This window comes from Zonotrichia leucophrys, chromosome 4, assembly GCF_028769735.1.
Source record: "Zonotrichia leucophrys gambelii isolate GWCS_2022_RI chromosome 4, RI_Zleu_2.0, whole genome shotgun sequence".
Lineage (NCBI taxonomy): Eukaryota > Metazoa > Chordata > Aves > Passeriformes > Passerellidae > Zonotrichia > Zonotrichia leucophrys.
Window position 1 is genome coordinate 33,052,885 of NC_088173.1, and position 15,957 is coordinate 33,068,841.

At 41.5% G+C, this 15,957-nt stretch overlaps 2 protein-coding genes across 8 annotated transcripts in view; one reads left to right on the top strand and one right to left on the bottom strand.

Annotated features, from left to right (window-relative positions):
• The window catches only part of LOC135446782 (melanopsin-like), a 71,052-nt gene extending 58,072 nt beyond the window's left edge, over positions 1 to 12,980 (bottom strand). For 4 of the 5 annotated variants that reach the window (XR_010439883.1, XM_064711060.1, XM_064711062.1 and 1 more), the window contains exon 1: positions 12,906 to 12,980. Coding sequence is in view for 1 of the 5 variants with exons in the window: in XM_064711061.1 (XP_064567131.1) it covers positions 12,906 to 12,929 (24 nt within the window). In the remaining 4 variants the exon portion in view is untranslated. The remainder of the gene's footprint in view (positions 1 to 12,905) is intronic. The other variant, XM_064711061.1, reaches the window with a different exon arrangement.
• The window catches only part of HPGDS (hematopoietic prostaglandin D synthase), a 29,672-nt gene continuing 20,815 nt past the window's right edge, over positions 7,101 to 15,957 (top strand). The window contains exon 1 of one of the 3 annotated variants that reach the window (XM_064711068.1): positions 7,101 to 7,362. The gene's annotated coding sequence lies outside the window, so the exon portion shown is untranslated. The remainder of the gene's footprint in view (positions 7,363 to 15,957) is intronic. The other 2 variants (XM_064711067.1, XM_064711066.1) reach the window with 2 other exon arrangements.

The window sequence follows — 15,957 nt, forward strand, 5'->3', positions numbered from 1 at the left end:
CTCCCTGAAGAACTTCCCCCAGCTGATTGTTATTCTAATTGTGCATGGTTGTTGTTAATTTTTAATGAATTTCATAGTTTACATCTGTCTAACATCAACCAAATGTTAGCTCCCAACCCCTTCTGCTGTACTTTAAACCATGAAACAAAATAAATTGCTTTGTTCTCTGGGCCTGCAACTACGGCGGAGAAGCACAAGACAGAGATAAAAAAGAGAAATATTTATAACTAGAAATGGTCTCCAGGTCTCTGCCCCTAGCTTGGTACTTCTTTGCTTTCTACGGGCAAACTAGGATTGCAGCTGCAATCCTACCACACACAAGTTACCTGGGGACTGCACCCTGAGCTTCAAGCCACTGGAAGCAAGCACCCTTAAAGGCATGCCTGCAGGTCTGAACACAACATCCCCTGGAAAAGGTTGTGAAGGAAAGGCTGAGGCCAAGGATTGCACTGTCAGTTCAAGGATGGCACTGTGGGGCAGGGCAGCACACGTCAGCTGAAGTCCCTGAGAGTCCCAGCCAGACAGAAGTGTCACCTCATGCTGCGTGTGGCTCACACACAGCACAGTCACATCCTCTGGCAGCACAGGGGTGGAGCTGCACTTGTGTAAGAGCTCCAGAAACCACCAGAGAGATGACAGGAACAAAGAACAGAGGACACTAAACTGCTCTTACCTACCTTCTTTACTTTTTCCATTGCCAGTAGAAATTCAGATAAAGAACATCTAAGTAACTTCTGCTTAAGCATCTCAGACTATTGCTTAATTCAGGGAGGGGGAAGAACAGCTAACAATCCAAATGTGAGATTATTTTTATTTTGAGAAGCTGAACATGCAAAGTTCCTTTCTCCTCAAGCCCAAAAGAACAAGTAAATAATTTTCTTGCTCATAAATTCATGGCAATTTTCTATTCTATTAATCTTTTAATGACTTCTACACTATAGCTTCCCTGTTTTTTGAGTTCAAATTTGTTTCTGGTGCACAAAGATTTCTTCCTCTCGTCTCTGCAATAAGTTCCGAGAACTACCTCAGTCTAGCGGCACTAATTCTTCCTGAAAATTTCTCCTCAGTGAGCAGAATCCAGTGTTTTAGCTAGACAAGTTAATTTGTCATCTGGTATTTTAAATAGTTTTTAAAAATATCTATTATACTTCCTCTAACTTCCTTCACCATACCAATAGACTGGGGACACAGTGAGTATCAGAGGTGGGCTGGCTGTGGAACTGGTTACATTCTGACATCTGGACAAAAAAAAAAAAGCATTCTGTTAGTGAATTTATGTTGGATTTACAGTACTGGTTTCCATTGTGATTAGAGCTGTTGGTGCTGCAAGGTCACTGCTGGAGACATAGGGCAACAGCATTAAGGCATAGACATTGATCCTTTTGTCCTACTCACTTTGACAGATCAGCCTCACATATTTCTGGGAACAGAAGACTTCTCCTACAGCAATAATTCAGAAAAGGAAAAAAAACCAACAACAACAAACTCTCCCCCAAAAATTCCCCCCAAAAGAACTAAAAAAAAATAAAATCACAAACAGATCCAAACCAACCAACCAAAAACAACCAAACCCAACCAAGTTTTTAAATCATGTTCTTCTCAATCCACTTTAGTTTCCTTGAAAGCAATTGTGATATGTAATGATTTGTTTTGTGGAATCAAAAAGGACAGCATGAAAGGATTGGGGTTTTTTTAAAAGAAGTCTCAAATTTCACATTGTTGAAGCGAATGCTTTCTCCTCCTTCATCCCTCCAAGTGTGTATCTGTAAACAGGTCCTGTGCCTACTCAGGGCTCCCTGGGGGCTTCTGAGTGGGATCGTCCAGTATACTTGTACATAAGATGAAGGGACTTGATGTTTTTAAGAAGGCTTCCCTTTAAAAGCTTTCATTTGCTTGTTAAGTAACGCATTTGTCTAACGTTATCCCTGCTGAAACTGATGTGGATGGAATCAGGCAGACAGCACATGTTACATTACATTATGAGTCTTAACATTTCACTAATTGCATTGACCTACTTCTGTGAATCACAGATTATTCTGCTGTTCACAAAGCACATCTGATTCCTTTACGTAGTTGTTCATGCAACGTGATACAATTGCAAGGGCCCATAAAGGGGTGAAATCTCATGATTTATCTATCCAAGTAAGCAGACAGCATCCTCAGCTTTCATCAATACTTTGACCACATGAACAAAATGAGGAACAAAGGTCTCTTATCCTCTGCAACTTGTACAGTTATTTATTTCTTAACTTTTCCTTCCCTTTTAAACAGAGATAACAAAACCTTAATTGAAATTAGAAAAGCAGCTGATCGGCTCTGACCTGGCCATGTGGTTTTTCATTTCCATGACAAATTTCTGCAGGATGTAATAGGAAACAAAGCTTCAGTATAGAGACCTCAAATGGGTAGGGGTCAGGCATCAGCTGACATATCTCCATTCAGTGTCTCTGTGCTGAACTGCATCTTCTGAGTAGATGAGTTCTGTAGCTATTCATCAAGAAGTTTTACTTGTCAGGTATGCATGTAACTCCCTATGAGCTGGGAAGAGTGTCCTCTGCTAAGGCAGAAAAGCTGCTGGGATAAATGCATTCTATAGGGTAAGTGGCTATTTAAGCCTTGGCCACTTTCTCATAAATAGAAGTGCTAAGATCAAGCAAATAGTCTGCCAGCTAGCTCAGGACTGAGGCAAACACACTAGAAAAGGCAATTCCAAATGCTCCAACTAAATGAGCTATTATGATCCTGCCCAAATTCCCAATAGCAAAACCAGCCCCCAAGATGAAAGCTCACAAATCCTTAAGCCAGCTTTACTGGACTTTGGATCAGGGTCTTTCATATTAAAAAACCACCTGTAGCTACGAACCTTCCTACTTAAGAATAAAGACAAGAGACCACTTCTGAGCATGAAGAAGTATGTCTAACAGACAGCTCCTTATGGCTCTCCATGTAGTAACTTGAAGATGAATCTTTCAGAAGATGCTTTTCATTGTACAGAAAAAAGCTCCCTGCTGCCAGGAGCAGAGGAAAAAGAAAGTTATCAGCTAAACTTAAAACCCCAAAATTGCAGGCTTGTCCGTAGTTGATTGCTTCTCTAAGCTGCTCTGCTTCAAAAGCAAATCTCATTATTGCTTGTGTAATGATCTCATTGATCATTAAGCATGGCCTTTTACTAGAGTTACAGTAACACTGGAAAGATATTTGATTAAGAATGGATAATTTCTTTTAATGCATTTGTGACTCTTCTGTATATTTTTAACAAAATATCATAAAAATGTAATGGACTATGCACGAGCAAAGCAAGGAGCACATGTAGAAACATGCTTATATTGACACAGATGGTGTTTTCAAATACATTAACCTTTTTTAAACATATTAAACTAGAAAAAAAAAGGCAACAAAAACATTAATTCCCAATAAACTTTAAATGTGTCAACTTTTCAAAAAATAAATACCTGGTACTTTCAATATTCCCCCCAGCATTTCTTTGTTCAAAAGTGTTGGCAAACTTAAGTTGCAAAATTCCTACATTAGATCTTTCTGAAGGTGTACTTTTCTGGCTGAATTTACTGCTTGCTAAAAGAGAATAGCTTCTGCAAATTGCTGAGCTCTATTACGTAGAAACATAAAGGATCAAGTGCCTTTGCTATATTTGTGAGTCTAGCATTTTGCAGACCTAATATCCCGCCTTAAGTGGCTTAAAAATGATGCAACTTGTAATTACTCAATTTCTGTATCATATACTAAAAGGTAGTTTGCTCAAGTCTCTGATAGCAGCATAGTACTGTAATTAAAAAAAAAAAAAAAAAACAACCAAACAAGGCAAAGGTTGGTGAGGAAATTACTAAGGAAGTGAACATGATGACTATATCTAAGTTTACAGTGAAACTTCTTACTTGAGTGGATTTATTCTCTTGAACACACAAGTAGGTGCACTAAGAGCAGGTTACCAGTCTTGATAAGATGGCCGTTGTTTGGTGCAGTGCAAAAGTTGACTCACCATAAAAAACGGTTGGAATTTCCTTCCCAGCAGGGAACAAGCTGCACTGTGGCAATGTGCTAACTCCCATTTCAGCTCTGGGGAGCTGGCCTCTTACTGTTCCCAAAGCAAGATTTCATCAATCATGGCTGTTTTGCTGGTACATGCAGTAAGCAAGCTATCTCACCACAGAGACCGGCAACAGAACACAGGCAACTTCAGGAGATGCTACATTTTGTTTCAAACCTTCTGCTTAACTATCAGCTCCCAGGCACAAGGTGGAGCAGCAGCTGGGACAGAAGAGGTGGGGAAGTTCTGGCCCTAAGTCAATAGGCAGAGGGATCCCTCAACCCTTAGGAGTCACGGGGCAGGAGATCTGCCTGGAGTGTACTGATCCTCTAATAGCCTGTGAATGCCCTGAGAGGGACATCTGCTGAACTAAATCTTGGATTTAAATTTAATCCATGTGAGTTCCTCTTAATTTATCTAGGGCTTTCAAACCACAAGGAGAGCCCCCACACTGACCAAGAAAGCAAATGTGTCATTGACTTAAATGTCCTCACTTCCCTGTATAAAACACAGAGAAAACATCCTTTCACTGACTGGTGACTCCACACAATTGGCAGGTATATGCCCACAGAGCTGTCCATGGGGTGACCATGAGAAACCTTTATGTTGCTCCATGACCAAAACACAAATGGGCAAGAGGTCAGCTGCTGAGTCCTGAGACAGCTGACTGCAGCTCCTGCTGCCATTTCCGGGAATGGTGTTGGACAGGAATGGATGTCTCCACACCCACGTTTTATCCATGCTTAATTTATTACATCATGATCTTGACTGGTCTGGTCTCCCATCGCTGTCCAGAAGTTGGACAGAAGTGAGAGATGCTTTAGGCAAGGAGCCTCCTGTAACAGATGGATACACAGTCCCAGCCTGGCTGCTTCATTGAGCAGTTCAGACAATTTTTCATGCTGTCATCAGCAGCTGCAGGGCAAAGGGGCAACAGAAAGGGAGAGCTTGATCTGTAAGAAATCATCAGCAAATGAAAATAATGTAAGATCAGGGCACTACTAACTTCATTATTTTGAAATTACACATGCACAAATCACTTCCCATTTTAGAAACAAGAGGAATTAGTTTGATAATTCACATGCATTGAGCCAAATCTGGCAGGAAGCAAGAATTACTTTTTCTTTAGGAGAGCCTACTTCCTGATCATGTAAAAATGATCACTTAGCTTGAGTGATAGGTGTCCCTGTAAATCCCACTGTCTGACCCTAAGGTGCTCTGAGCAGCAGTGAGGGGAGGGAATAATGCCTGCCTCTGGGGGTAGCTTCCACTGGACAGGGACTCAGTTACCCATTCAAAACAGGAAGTGAAAAATGTGGTCCCAACACACTCCTGTCACAGGTTGGAAAAGCAAAGGGAAAAAGAGGGTTTCGGTACCTTGTCAGTCATTGAAGGTATAATTGCAACACAAAGGAGTACTTGTGTTTCATACCAACTCAATGAATGGAACTCTTGCAGTGAAGGCACAGTTTTAACTCCTTAAATGGCTCACAGAGAAAATAAATGTTAGATTGCCAGTATGCTTTCTAAGGCTTTACCATGTTTTTACTGGTAACTTTGCCAACCTGCTGTCTGTTGAAAACAATTCCTGGAGAGTAATACCTTCTGCTTCCCTTTGAGAAGGCTGAGAACCAGATCCCATAACATGCTGCTGTGTTTCACTCTCTGCTCCAAATTAAAATAAATAAAAGTTCCTAGTTGCTCAAAATTCGTGAATGTTTATAAAATAAATTTGTTTCAAATTCCATTTGCTTTAGAACCCTAAAAATTCCTTCAGTTTTCTGCAAATTAAATGAGGAAAAAGTCTCAGACTGCTTCTCTGCAACTGAAGGAACTGTTTTACCCCATACAGCCTGCTTTATCAAAAGTCAACAATTAAAAACTGATGAAATACGATATTAGAGCACTTGAAACTTAACTTTTTGGTATCCACTCAGAACTACTGCCTCCAAGGTGACATTCTGAAGAAAAGGAATATTAAAGCATAAACCTGCAGCCAAGGCAAATCTGAAAGCATGGAAGTGCCACCACCAAGGTAAGCCTCAGCAGTTTGGCTTATCACTCAGCATACATCAGTCCCAATAAGAAGACACTCTGGGGTTCTTTCTGTAAACTTTTTCTTAGCTGTAAAGGCTGTTGGTTTGTGAAAACTCAGCCGTTTACATCAGGGAAAAACATGTATTACATGAAAATGCAGCAAATGATTAAGAGTGTGATCTATCACCTCATTCCAGGAGAGAGTACTTTGGTTAGCACCACTCCCTGCACCTGCAGGGAACACACACAATTTTCTATCACACAAAGAAAGCCTCAGAGCAGATTTGTGTGGTACACTTTACACTGTACTATCAGAAAACTTTTCTCTAATTCTGCTGCATTCTGGTCCCCTGCTCAGAGGAGAGCAAAGCAGAGCAACATCGAATGGACTTTGCTAAGGCCGAAGTACAGTGAAAAGGAGAGAGAAAAACAGAAAAGCACAACGTTCACCACACATGAGGAGCAGCAACGTGACAGCCATAACTACAAATGTGCATTATTCATGGACACGGTTTGCACCACAAATCCTTCTTCACTGACAACAAAAGCCCCACCCACCAAAACCACCAACATAAATCACACTTGGTTCTTTATGGAGGTTTAGGTTTAGGAGCTGGCTTTTTTTGGTGCTGGTGGAGCATTTTGGAGTGTTTTTGTTCTGGCTTTTTTTTTGGTGCTGGTGATGGAGTGTTTTGGAGTGTCTCCATTTGCAGCCGTTTGAGGCATTCCTCTATAATTAGATCAAATAGTGTGGGCTTCACATTAGTTAGAAATAATCTACAAAAGACATTACTTGACTTGTTCCACACATTTTACATTCAGAAAAAAACACCTATCATCTGACTCAACTCTTCAGAGCCTGTCTTTATTATTATTACTATTATATAATATCAAATGGCACTTTATCGCTTTAAATTTGCTTTGAACGAAATCCAAGAAATTCCAGCAGCCTGTACGCTCTGCTAGCCCCAAGTCAGCAAACTTGCTCGTTATCAGGAACGATGCCGATATGTGTGAGCCGGGGAGGAGGAGAGTCCTGCAGGCGGTCATGGGAAGGGGGCGGTTTGTATATTTAACAGCCCGTGCCCGAGCGCCCCAGCCTTTTCGGGGTCGGCGCTGCGAGGGACTGCGGAGCACCGAAGAAGGGACGGCGTGCACCGCACCGGAGTGAGTTGTGTTCCAGCTGCGCTGCCGCTGCAGCCCCGCTCCGCTCTTTCCCCTTGCTGCTTCTGATCCTGCTCTGCCCTCCCTAGGCTACCGCGACAGTGGCTGCGTGCGAGGTCAGGCTGTCAAATTGTGCTGCGCGTAGAGCACGTCCTGAGAGTGTTTCATTTGTAGAGATTTGTTCGGTGTATTCAGCCTGACTCTGAGTGGTGCTACCGGCAGAGAGCCGCTCCATGCGGTGTCTGCGAGTTTAACCCAAGCACCACATCTATGCACCTTTCTCTGCTGCTTCCAGGCATCCTTACACTGTGCCTGCTGCACTTAGGACATGTGTGCGACCACGTGCGCCGCTAAAACCAGACTTCGCTCAAAACTGCGAGCTGCTTTCCTGCGGCAAACAGGCAGATCACTGGCATGTTAGAGAACCAAGGCGCTGCTCCTCATCAGTGCCTTGCTGAGTCAGTCCCGAGCTACTTGGATAACCAGGCTGTGTGTCAGGGTACTTGCCAAGAAAAGACAGCCTCATCAGCCAAGAAATCAGTGTGCGGAGGCTCTGGGAATTCTGCAGGGAGTTTTTACTAAATGAAAACCCATTTCAAACCAGTATTCCATTAGCTGTAAAGGCTGACTAAAATGCCTTCCTTTACATAACCAAGCTAAATCTAGGCTAACGTCAGAGAAATTAGATGAATTTTAAGCAGTACCAACCAATTATTGCAGGTCATTTCTGTGCACTGTTCTGTTCATTTTTCAAATTCCTGTGTTCTAAACCAGCGGATTAACATACTTTGGTCCTAATTCCCACAGTCATTCTATAGAGTAAAAATCTCCTGCATCTGACTCCACTCACTCAATTTTTCTTTGATAACGATATCAAAGTCAAAGGTTTTTTTGTTACTTGTCTTTTACTTCAAAATGATACTCTGAATAGCCATTGAGGATTTTTTCTTTCCTTCTAACTGCTGTCATTTTCCTATATACATAATCCTCCCACACACATTTCCTCTGTTAAAAGCAGCCTCTTGTTCCCTGTTCATTTCAGACTATACAAGCAAACAAACCAAAGCTATAAAAGTATCTTTCCTGGGCTTCTGTACTCCTTACAACTGTTTGTAAACACAAGTACTTTTATACTCAAAACTTGCAACGTTTGTAAAGAAACAAAGACACAACCGTCTTTTTTAAGTTTACTTTTGTTCATTCTTCTGTTTTATTTAATCCAAAATAGAATCCACCTCTCCCTAAAAATGTGCACATTGTGTAAATGATTGTGCTGCAGACGCACACATGCCCAGGAACACAGTCAAATCTATTTGTATAGAAATAAGACGGAAGCTCTCCAAATTTTACACTGAAAATATACACAAAGTAATTCTTTAAATAATTCTGGGTTCCTGCACGAGCAAGCATGATAGCCAGCGCAGCATGCTCCTGTGCCACTGCCCAACATGCTCTGCTGCCCTAAGGGTTCACTCATCTCTCCTTGCTGTCTGACCCACCTTCTCCTGAGCAGCTGCAAAGCAGAAGGACCAACTGAAGTTGGTGCTCATTTTCAAAAGATCCTTGATCAAAATCTCACCAAAAGGGAATTACACTGCCCAGGAACCACTGATGGGATTGGCCTTGGGCTGGCAGGGAGCACAAAAAGCTATGCTCATTCACGCCTGCTGGAGACTTACCATATATGCTGCAGATTTCAAACAGGTGATTTTTTTTTTTTACCCTTTTCACAGATAGTCCAAGAAGCATGAGAAAAAAGAAAGAAGGGGGAAAAAAATTAGCCAAATCCCACATATACATTTCAAAGTGCCACCACTTTGAAGAACCTTGTCTGATCTCGAGGCAATCTGCTAAACCTCCCAGAAAACAAGACACAACAATGAACTGAGAAAAACTGACACACCTACTTTTGAATCTCTTTAGAAGTAACTAAAAATACTGCTGGAATGACTTTACTAAAGAATAAGCATGAGATGGAAAAAGAGAGAAAACAAGGATGTTCAGTAATACCAGGCAAATTGTACTATGCTTTGTATTTGTAGCAGACGCAAAGAGGGAAGGCAAACAAAGCTTTATGCTGTCTCACAAGCTTAGTTTAGTTGATGTGTGACAAAAAAGAATGTGTGATGTGAAATTGCATGCCTCAGCCAAAGGGCCATTTTTCTGTGCCAGGTACACAGCAATTGGGACTGCCTCAGAGCCAGACTAGCTGCAGTTTCCATGAGAAACTGGCAGCAAGCTGCCTCTCAGAAAGTATTTTCTACTTAAGTGTAGGAACACACAGGGTTTTACATGCTGGGCAGTTTTTGACTGTAACTCGGGGGTCCTGCACATTTCTGACTTATGCCTAAATTTGGGTGGTCCCCAGGCTTGTGGCTGGGTGTTGCTCAGAGCTGTAGGGCCACATTTGGTACTGCTGGTGCTCTCAAGGAGACTGGCAATGCCTGAAGAGCACTTCAGCAAGGTTCTGGGTCTCCTCAGGCTCACTCTGGCTAAGAAAAGAATTTCAAAATATTTGAAAATACCTGAGATGTGTGCCCCAGCCCACTGTACTGATGCCTCCTGGGCACAGTGGTGTTTGTGCCATGTACTGCAGGGCAGAGCACGAGGATACCAAGATTTTGTGACCAGGACACAGTGGGGGGTACTGGAGAACTCTGCAAAGTGAATAAAAACCTTTCCCAGTCAAACCTGTGCCTGCTACAGGGATGCTTAGAAGCCTATCTAAGTCTTTCACGACTATAATTTCGGCGTGTTTCTAGCAAATTATACAGTAGGTTCATTATATACAACAGGTCGACCAAAGTAGTTTAGACAAGCAGGGAGAAGGATTTGGTGCTTGTACTCCCCCTTCCACTTACACACACACACCCACACATGACAGGCATAGAAAAAAAGCCCACTTTTCCACATCCAAGGAAAGATGTTAGGTGGCCAAGACATTTACAAAATTTTTGTGCTGGACAGGCTTATGAGGTCAGAAAATGGACATGATTCATCCTGCCAAAAAGCAGCTGGCTTTGGAGAGCCAGCTAAACATTGTTAGGTCATGCTGATTCATCTGAAACATGCAGAGAGAGATGCAAGGCCTGAATTTTACAGCAATGACATGGGGTTTGGCAAGTATTAAGATTATTTAGGCTTTTGTTCTACCACAAAATGCTTCTGGGAATTCTTGGAACATCTGATGTGGATATAAAAGACTTAAACAGTTTTTCCTGAAAAAGGATTCTAACCACTCCTTTGTCTGCATCTTTCCTGAGATCTCTTGCAATTTTATTTGCTAGTATTTCATGGTCATGGGTGTGAAATTTATTAATCTAAAAGAGGCTGCACAAAACAATTTCAAAAGTTGTCTACATAAAACTGGGACCAAGTAGGTGCAAATCCAAAGCTTGAGGATCAGACAGAAAGCAAAGTCACCACAGATGCTCAGGCCCTAAAGAGAAGGGCGTGGCAAGCCAGGCAGACTGAGGACACACTGCTGAAGTGGCTGAGGAAAGCCCTGTCCATCACCACTTCCCTGCCTCCTTAATTTTGCTGACATGTGAGAGCTCCCTCATTCACTTCAGTTCAAACAGGGTGAACTTCAGATATCTGAATTAATTACCATGAGTTTGATTGCAGTTGCCTGAGGGGCAATCACAAACTCAGCTCAGGGAAACCCACTGGGGTCTGGCATTCTCCTTCAACAAGTCTTGACAGGGGACACCCATTCACTGCCCATTCACACTGGACTCCCACTTGAAAAAAAAACCAAACTTTTCATATCTTTCTCATCTTCGTCTTTCACTGCTACATTGTGGTTATTTTTCTAAAAATAATCAGCAAAAAACCAAGTGGTTGTTCTCCTGTGTTCTTGAAGGATTTTTTTTGAGTTCTGATTTTCCACATCAGCAAATCAAGCCTAAAGCTTCCTCAGAGAGATAATTGCTTTAAGGTCTCCTACAGCTCCTTTTTTTTCTTAAAGGCCACATTGATAGATCAGGCTTTGCTCAGACAGTAGAGTTTACTCATCAGGTCACTTGAAATACTTATAACCATTAGGGCTACTCAATACTCTCACAGTACTGCCTTAAAACCTTTTCTCATTTTAGTATGTTGATTTCCCCCACAGGTCACAAATAAGCAGCACAGCAGGTGCATGCACATGCAAAATCCTTCTAAAAAAGAATTTAAATCTATATTATGCTCTGTGTGACCTTGAAAATCATGCAAAGAAGTATGCATTATAGTTGGAATTTTTTATTTCAAAACTCGACCCTAAAATTCCATAAACATTTACTTCAGATGATTTGTGTATTAAACAGAAAAGGGAGCACAGATTTTTTTTTTTTGTCTTTTCCTTCCAAGGTCCAGATTGCTATCTGGCTTAGAAATATGAGATATCAGTTCCATATGTTTATTTTCTATAACTGGACCAGAGTGGAAAAAGAGACCATCAAGTTTCAGAACGAGAGCCTATGTCAGACTGAAAGCTGACAGCAAATAGAATTACTTAGAGTTTTTAATTTTATTTTCTGTCAAAATAGACTGCTGTGGAAATCTTCCACTGGAAGACTTGCAGTCTTCCATCAATCTGCCAATATCCTCTAATCCTTCTCCCCAAAAGGATGGACAGAAAATTTCTTGTTCTCTTTGCTTAAAAAAAGAACTAATAAAAATATCTTTTGCAGGGGAAAAAAACCCCAAACCACCATAACTATTAAGTCAGTACTATTCTTGGTTTTCAAAGGCTGAAAATATCTCTTAAATCTCTAATATTTTTTCACTCAAGGTAAAAAAATTGAAGACATTCCTGCAGCATCTAATTAGATCAGTAACCAGTAGGAGTGCAGCACCACACCCACAGGCAGGGCAAGGCTGCTCATCACATGGTTTCTGCCTTTTCAGCATTGCTCAAATGGATAATGTAAACCATTATGCCTTTCCCCAAAACTTTCTGACTGTTATGTTGGTTAAATAAAAAAGGAAGAAATACTGCACGTGGATAGTTTTATCTTTCCTACATTGTGCAGTTTATAAAGTTACAGCTGTGGAAGTCTTGCTTTCCTTGCCTTCTGCAGTAACTATTTTAGCCTTGTCTCTCTGGTTCCTTCCTTTGAAATGTGAAAATTTAAACAAATGAAGGCAGAAAGGCTCACTTACACAGCTAAAACATAATTGTAAAACTGAGGAGGGAGAAAGGTGCTTTAATGCTCAGCTCTCCAGTCACAGGGATGAGGAATTCACATATATGACAAGGACAATAAGCAAATATGGGCAAAATTGAACTTGCGTTTCTTAATGTTTCTCAGGTGAAACAAGACAAAGTCTCTTTCCTCGTTAAAGATTTTTCTTTGTACTCCGTAAGTAACACAACTCTCCCCAACCCCTAAGAAACAGAACCAAAAATCTGTGCTTCATATTTGGAGAAGTCAAGTCACTCCTGAGATGACAGCCTAAGAAAGATTGCTCCTTTAATGTGCAAAGATTCTTTTGTCTGTATATGCAGAGACCCAGCCAGCTTCTTACCTTCCATTTTCTAATGAAATAGAAGCCTGCCCTAGCTGACATGAGCACTACATGTGCCTATGGCCCTGTCACTGGTGTTGTCATATATTACAAGAGTTCTATTGTCATTGCATTACAAAGGTTCCATATTGCTGTTTTTTCGTACCTCCTTCATGTTTCTTGTAGGCATCTCCTCTAGCACTGACTCCACCTTGTCCTCACAGCAACTAACCAACTCCAGTTCTCCCTCAACCAATCCATTCTTTTGTAACACTCCTCTTATTGGCTACAGATGTGGCCTGTTAAAATCAGGCTTACTCCCAGTCTCTAATAATTGGCTCAGCTGCAACTCTTTAGGAGGTAAGATTACATTCTATACCACCTTCACTTACCCTTACTGTATGCTCTTACACACTGGGAGTGAGGAAGACAACAAAGAGTCTTCCCTGAAATCCCAGTGTTACTATTAATGGAAGACATTTGGCTGACACTAATTTTAAGACTTCAGAGTGTGTACATGGCAGAAATATATGAGTAAATATGAGAATTGGGTGAAATTACAGTGCCCCATCCACCCCTGTAGGACATCCAAATCAGGTCGTTGGACTTGCATCTGCTTCAAAAACTATTTGATTTTCAGGCTAACTTTGCACAAAAATGTCATAAAGAAACAGAAAATGCTTTGAAAACAGCATTAGAAAAAAAAAAAAAAACAAAGAAAAATGTCCTCAAAGCTTCTCACCTTTGGATAGTGCTTATGAAGAATACAAACTTCAATTCATAAAGTAAGAGTCTTCTTGGCAGAGAGATACCTGTAGGCTTACGTGAGTGAAAGCTGATTTGTTGTTATACTTTCATCCTGCAAAATAATGAAAATGGAATATATAATCAGCTCCAGCAACTCAATCACTCTGAATCGTTATAAAAGCCTAATCTTACAATAAAAGCACTCTGAATGGCTATAAAAGCTTAATCTTACAATAAAATTAAGAGGTATCCATTGACTGAATCATCTCTCCTGAATCATTGTCATGCTCTGGTTGCAATTCAAGAGAGGACAATGACACCTGGCAGACAAAGACCTGCAGCTTCCCCTTCTATGGCAGGCCCGCAACCAGGGCAGCATTGTGTCAAGCACTAATTGTGGCACTTTCCATAAGTGACTCCTAAATTAATGAAGAACCCTCATGCTGAATGAATAGAAATGCAGTGCAGTGCATCATCTTTTCCAAGCACACAGTTCAAGTCCCAACTTTTAGAAACACCCTGATGAACCTTACCTCAGTCCTACTGGTCTTGCTTCTTGGAGGGAGCAGCTGGGCTCTTTTACATCCTCTAGTGTTAACGCAACCTTCAGGCTGGAAAACTCTTAATTTCTTGCAGCACAAAAGTACAGTTAAAGGGACTTTGCACCACAAGCCCTTAGTCAGACTTTGGGTGCATGTGAACACATAGCTCCATAGCTCAATTTAGCTGGTTTCCCCCTCCCCTTCATTCCCCTCTTTTTTTTTTTTTCTTTTTTCCCCCCTCTTTCTCCCAGGGAAAGCTCTCTGCTGACTGTCATCTCAAATACTAACTGTATATAGGAAAATGTAGTTATGTGCTGCCTTAATTCAAAATATTTTCTCTGAATTCACACATTGAGTACCTGTCATCTTCGCATTCCACTGCAAAGGAATCACGAAGTGATTCTTTTGAACAGATTTCTTGGCATAAATAAAGAAATATTGTATCACCAAAGGTGGATAGAAAGGGGAACAGAGAGGCAGGGATGACCACATGGCTGAGGCAGGGCAAGCAGCATGAGCCAGACCTCCATATGAGCCTCCTGCTCCCCTAGAAATAGAGCCAGCAGGCCCTGGTTATGGCGCAGTTACCTGCGTTTATGTGCTAGGGCTCCTCCTGTAATCCCATCGAGCACTTTAGGATTAGGGTCTAGTCAGGGAGAATTGTTCCCAGGCAGCAGGAGTTTCATCACCTGCAGCCCAGTGGTGAGAGCTTTCTCTCCCCCGACTGCCAGGAGAAGTCTCCCCACATCCAGAGCTTCCCGCCATTTTCTAAAGGCCTTGTCTGTGTAGAGACCATAAAATAGCGGTCGCCTCTGCCCCCCCTCACGTGTCCCAGTTGCCTCCTGAACACAGCATGCCGTAAAGCTCTGTAGTAATTTTCCACCCCATGTCAAAAAAATGGATTTGTTACATAAAAGTTGGACAATATTGAAGCATGCTGCCAGGCAAATCCCACCAGAGCTTCTCGCCATTTTCTGAGGGCATTACCTACTCAAAGACTAAAATGGCGGTGGTCTCCCTTGAGGCATAAATAAAAGTTAATACGTTCCTCACATGCACCCAGGTTTTGGTGGCTGTTACCCACCTGAAGAATATTTTCTTGTCCCTTGAGGGTAAGATTTTCCAAAAGAGAGATGAAACACTGTTCCAGTAGAGAGCCCAGCAGAGTTTTGGTCCTTAATTTTGCTGAGGCTGGGCACACAGGACCAAACACTGGCAAGCAGATGCTGCATGCTCTGGGTACACACATGAAAATCAGCCTGAGCAGAGTCCAGTCTGCCAGTGCTGTTTCTCTTCTGTACTACTGCTATCTGAAACTCAGTATTTCAGTCCCCAGAAAATGCTGGTTCCTTCCTGGGTGCCATTTTTAAACTTTAATCTTTCTTGAAGTTTTCAAATTGATTGCTCAGTCCTGCTTCAACTGCAATAAAAGCATCCCAAGTTCATAATGAAATACAGTATCTCCGTAAAGCCACAAACAGTTTTAAATAATTTGAAACGTCATAAAATTTTTAGACACTTGTGACTCCACCATGATTTTTTGACCCATGAGTATAATGGTGGATGCCAACTTCACACATATTTGACATTCTCTCAGATTTCCTGTTTGATTTTGTCACTGAGTGGCTCCAAGTTGAATTTTATCATGAGATGCATTAATCTTCTGTTTAAAGGTATCTTAAAGCCAGTTAAGCTGGCTTTCAGAAAGTCACAGAGGAAAGCTGGGAAATCAGCTAAGCGGGTCAACAACTTTAAAGTATTAAAGCTAATTTATTAGTAAATTTAAAGCTGTTGAGTTCATGGCTTTGAAAGCTGTATGCAGTGAAACTGGGACTGAAGTGTCAGGAAAATCCACAAAAACTAGAGGTTTATGTCCAAAAAGGAGACACAAGAGTCCTGCAACTTTATTTGAATAAAGGGAGAGCTTTC